The 5,283-nt window shown below is 37.5% G+C and overlaps 1 protein-coding gene across 1 annotated transcript in view; it reads left to right on the plus strand.

The window, feature by feature from the left end:
* Positions 1-5,283, plus strand: part of ECT2 (epithelial cell transforming 2) — a 78,722-nt gene that overhangs the window by 26,345 nt on the left and 47,094 nt on the right. The window contains exon 14 of the mRNA XM_011941051.1: positions 2,205-2,324. Within this exon, the coding sequence (XP_011796441.1) occupies positions 2,205-2,324 (120 nt within the window). The remainder of the gene's footprint in view (positions 1-2,204; positions 2,325-5,283) is intronic.

Raw genomic sequence — 5,283 nt, forward strand, 5'->3', positions numbered from 1 at the left:
ACTGCTCTCTTCAAAGCTGTCAGACAGAGTCGTTCGCGTCTGCACAGGCCTCTGCTGCTTCCCCTGTTGTTTTTTAGGTGTGCCCTGTCCCCAGAAGTGGAGTCTACAGAGACAGGCAGGTTTCCTTCAGTTTTCATTTTCACAATGAATAATGATGTTGAACGTAGTGTCTTCATTTGACGTGTATATCTTTTTTGTTGAAGTAACTGTTCATGTTTTTTGCCCACTTTTAAATTGGTTGTTTCCTGCTGAGTTTTGAGAATTTTTTTTTAGAATTTTTGAAATAGGGTCTCATTCTGTTGCCCAGGCTGGAGTGCAGTGGTGCAATCTCGGTTTGGCTCACTGCAACCTCCGCCTCCTGGGTTCAAGTGATTCTCCCATCTCAGCCTCCTGAGCGCTTGGGACTACAGGCATGTGCCACCATACCTGGCTCATTTTTGTATCTTTTGGTAGAGATAGGGTTTCACCGTATTGGGTAGGCTGGGAGAATTCTTTTTTTCCTTTTTCTGTGAGATGGAGTCTTGCTCTGTTGCCCTGGCTGGAGTGCAGTGGTGTCATCTCAGCTCACTGCAACCTCTGCCTCCTGAGTTCACGCCATTCTCCTGCCTCAGCCTCCCAAGTAGCTGGGACTGCAAGCGCCCACCACCACGCCTGGCTAATTTTGTTTTTGTATTTTTAGTAGAGATAGGGTTTCACTGTTAGCCAGGATGATCTCAATCTCCTGACCTCATGATCTGCCCACCTCAGCCTCTGAAAGTGCTGGGATTACAAGCGTGAGCCACCGTGCCCGGCCGAGAATTCTTTATATATTGTGGATACTAGTCCTTTGTCAAACATGACTCGCAAATACTTTTTCATCGTTCATAGCATATTTTTTTAATTCTCTCAAGTGTCTTTTGCTGAAGAAAAGTAAATTTTTATTCAAGTCTAATTTAACAGTTTTTTTATTCATAGATTGTGATATCATGTATGAGAACTCCTTACCTAAGTTTAAGTCATGAAGATTTTCTCCTCTGCTTTCTTCTAAAAGTTTTACAGTTTTAGGTTTTTTGTTTATGTCTGTGACCCATTTTGAGTTAATTTTTGTATAAAGTTTTATATTTAGGCTGTGATTCATTTTTTGCTTATGGCAGATGGTATTGTAATACCATTTGTTGAAAGACTATCCTTCATGCATTGAATTGCTTTTGTACCTTTGCCTAAAATTACTTGACCATATTTGCATGAGTTTGTTGTTGAATTCCCTGTTTTATTGATCTATGTTTCTCCCTTCACAAATACCATACAATCTAGAACACCACAGCTTTGCAGTAAGAAGCTTCTTTGCCTTTCTGTATAAATTTTTAGAATCAGGTTTTCTGCATCTGCAAAAAGTCCTGGAACTTTGATTGGCATTAAATTTATACATCAGTTTGAGGGAGAATTGACATTCTTATTGTGTTCATTCTTTCAATCCATGACCATATATCTGCATTTATTTAGGTTGTCTTTGATTTCTTTCATTAGTATACTGTAGTGTTTAGCATCATGAATGTATTTTATTATGTTTATACTTAAGTATTTTGATTTTTTATTGTGATACTACTTTTTAAATTTTCCATTTGTAAGTTACTGGTATATAGAAGTAAAATTGATTTGTGTCTGTGCACACATATGCGTGTTCTGACCTTGTATCTTACGGCCTTGCCAAACTCATTTATTAGTTCTTAGTTTTCTTCTTTTTATTTTTTTAGATTGATATGAGCAGCAACGTAGATACAAACAGATCTTCCAGCTTCAAATCCAGTCTTTCCCCCAAGCCAAGCATCTAAAAATTTTAAAACATTTAGCACATATATTAAGTATGTCTGGAGGCAACAGATTGCTTGTTGCTTTCATCCTTAGTAACTTAAATACAAAAGTAGAAATTACTCTTGTATCATACTAACAATTTTAATGATTGCAGAACTGTGTGAATTTTTATTTGCTTCTAATGACATTTCATGACAAGAGCATATGTATATACATATACACAAGTATATAAATAGAGTACATAGAATAAAATAGAATAGAAAATATGGGGAAAATGTCTCAAATTTAGGGAGAATATTTTTTATTATTACTTCCTTCTCTATTAACATCTTATGTCTCCTCTATCACTGTCTATATTTTAGGTCTTTCCTTTTTCCCACAATCTACTTAAACTAGTCTTTTTTCTACTTTAGCTATTTCAAGTACCATTGGAAGAGGAAGGACAACGTGGTGGACGTATCCTTGCACCAGAGGAGATTAAGACTATTTTTGGTAGCATCCCAGATATCTTTGATGTACACACTAAGATAAAGGTAAATTTGTATATGTTAGATTAGTAATAATTTTTTTCAGATTGTACATATTTATTATGATCTTTGAGGTACTTCTGGTCAGCTAAATAAGTTTTGTACCTAAAACTTTGAGTCATTTTTCCTCTGTTCCAGCACCTCATAATGTTTGTTGTTTGCTTGTTTGTTTTTTGAGATAGTCTCAACTCTTGTCACCTAGGTTTTAGTGCATTGACGTGATCTCGGCTCACAGTAACCTCTGCCACCCAGGCTCAAGCAATTCTCCCACTGCCTAAAAGTCCTGCGTAGCTGGGCACAGGCATGTGCCACCATCCCAGCTAATTTTTGTATTTTTTTTGTAGAGATGGGTTTTGTCATGCTGCCCAGGCTGATTTTGAACTCCTGACCTCAAGTGATCCATGCACCTCGGCCTCCCAAAGTGAGGGGATCATAGGTGTGAGCCACTGTACCCTGCCTTTTTTTTTTTTTTGAGATGGAGAACACTCTCTCACCCACGCTAGCGTGCAGTGGCGTAATCATGACTTACTGCAACCTTGACCTCCTGGGCTCAAGTGATTCTCTCACCTCAGCCTCCCCTGAAGTAACTGGGATTACAGTTACATGCTGCCATGCCTGGCTAATTTTTTAAAAAAAGTTTTTTGTAGAGATAGGGCAGGGTCTTGCTATGTTGCCCAGGCTGGTCTCAAACTCGGACTCAACTGATCCTCCTGCCTTAGCCTCTCAAAGTGCTAGGATTACAGCCTTGAGCCATTGCACCCAGCCTTTGTTTGCTGTTTTTTTATTTTCAGGTAATCCTACAAACAAGGAATTAAGGCTTTATGAAATCTGTTCTGTAGAGACATGTTACTCCCAGTACTATTTTTCTTATGTTCCTATTGCTTTTGCTCTTGGGGTGTATATTTTTGTTTTGCTTTGGCTTGTTTTGAAAGCTCTAAACTTCTAATGGACTAAGAGTTCATTTAAGTCCCTTCTCCATTTATAGGTAGGTAAATGCCAAAAGTATGTGAGACAATGCTGTCCTCTTATTAATTATTTTCCTTTGGTGAAGGGCCTGTGATTTCCAGGTGTCAATCTCTTACAGTAAAATAATTCCTGGACAGATTTAGCTGAACTCTTAAACTACTTTTTAAGTAAGTAGTTTAGTTTTATTTCCTCTTACTTTATCTATGTAGTACTTGAGCAAAGTTAATCAGTTTTCTTTTCAAAATAACTCACATTAATGTTTATGCCACGTTCCAATAAAAGAACCAATCCGAATTACAGGATGTTTTCAAATACATAAGATTGTTTTTTATATAAACAAAAAATAGCAGATCTATAAATTATTAAAAATGACATTTACCAGTTGCTTGTATTTTGTGTTTTATCAGTATTGCTGATCATATTTCAGTTAATTTCTAGATCTGAAGAGAACTCTGAAGGAGTCTATTTAAAAAGCTTAGAAAGCTAGAGCATTTCAGGCTAGTTAATCCTGTTCCAATTAGGATTCTGAATTTTTGAAGAGGAAAGTACTTTTGGAATATTTTTTGTTTTAAAAGACTTACTGAGTGGCACAAAAGCAGAATGGAAGGTCAAGTAGGTTTTGTGGGGTTTTTTTTGTTTTGTTTTGTTTTCGAGATGGAGTCTCACACTGTCACCCAGGCTGGAGTGCAGTGGTGCGATCTCAGCTCACTGCAACCTCTGCCTCCCGGGTTCTCCTGCCTCAGCCTCCCGAGTAGCTGGGACTACAGGCATGCACCACCACACCTGGCTAATTTTTGTATATTTAGTGGCTCTGGGATTCTGCCATGCTGACCAGGCTGGTCTTTAACTCCTGACCTCAAGTGATCCACCTGCCTCGACCTCCCAAAGTCCTGGGATTACAGGCATGAACCACTGTGACCGGCCTGTCAAGTAGGTTTTCGTCTTGGTGTTTTGCCACTAAATTTGTGTATCACTTTGAATTTGTGTCAGTTATTTAGCTAGTCTGGACACCCTTCTATGACAAAATGTGTTATTTTATGTTTGCAGAGTCATCATCTTAATTTAGAAAATCATATTCTTTGATTCAGTGAAGCTTTGAAAATTTATCACCCTTTTGTTTTCTTATGCGTAACAATTCTTTAAGCTTCTTTTGTAAGATGGTACTTCAACTATTAGTTTTTCAGTTTTTTCTTTTTTTTCTTTTTCTTTTTTTTGTCACCTAGGCTGGAGTGCAGTGGCCTGATCTGAGCTTACTGCAACTATTTGGTTTTTTAGCTGATTTCAGGTTTGTCAAATATTTAGCCATTTTAAAGCTTATGTTCTTTTCTACCGTGAAACCAGTATGTGCTGTCAAACATTTGTAAAACTCAAGAGAAAAGGAAAAAGGGAGAGAAATACCCATAATTCCATTATCCAAATATGCCTAAAATTTTGGTGTATTTTCTTTGTCCTTTTAATACATAGCATTTTTTTTTTCCTGTTTTAAATGAAGCCAACCATCTATTGAGCGTTACCACATCTATTGAGCAAAAACTTGGTATTATTGTACACATTTTAGAGATGTGAAACCAGTACACACAGAGAATAATTTTCCAGAGGCAGTCATCTAATAAATGCTGGACACAAGACTTGAACCTTTATTTGTATAACTTCAAAGTCTGTTCTCCTAACTACTAATGCTATTTTGCTTCTTTAAAATCATGCTGAGGTACATTCTTTTAGTATGTAAACGACACCATGTAAATGCGTCTTAAATTTGTACAGTTTTTCATATCATCTCAATACAGCATTCCTGAAAACATTGGTGTCTGTATTTTATAATATCATATAGTGGTTAAGAATATGTAGTGGAAAAAACGTTTTTTTTTTTTTTGAACCAAAACCTTTCTGTTTTCCAGGTTGGAGGCCGGGGGGGGGACCTTGGCTCACTGCAATGTCCGCCGCCCAGGCTCAAGGGGTTCTCCTGCCTCAGCCTCCCGAGTAGCTGGGACTACAGGCA

Source organism: Colobus angolensis, unplaced genomic scaffold, assembly GCF_000951035.1.
Source record: "Colobus angolensis palliatus isolate OR3802 unplaced genomic scaffold, Cang.pa_1.0 Scaffold197, whole genome shotgun sequence".
NCBI lineage: Eukaryota > Metazoa > Chordata > Mammalia > Primates > Cercopithecidae > Colobus > Colobus angolensis.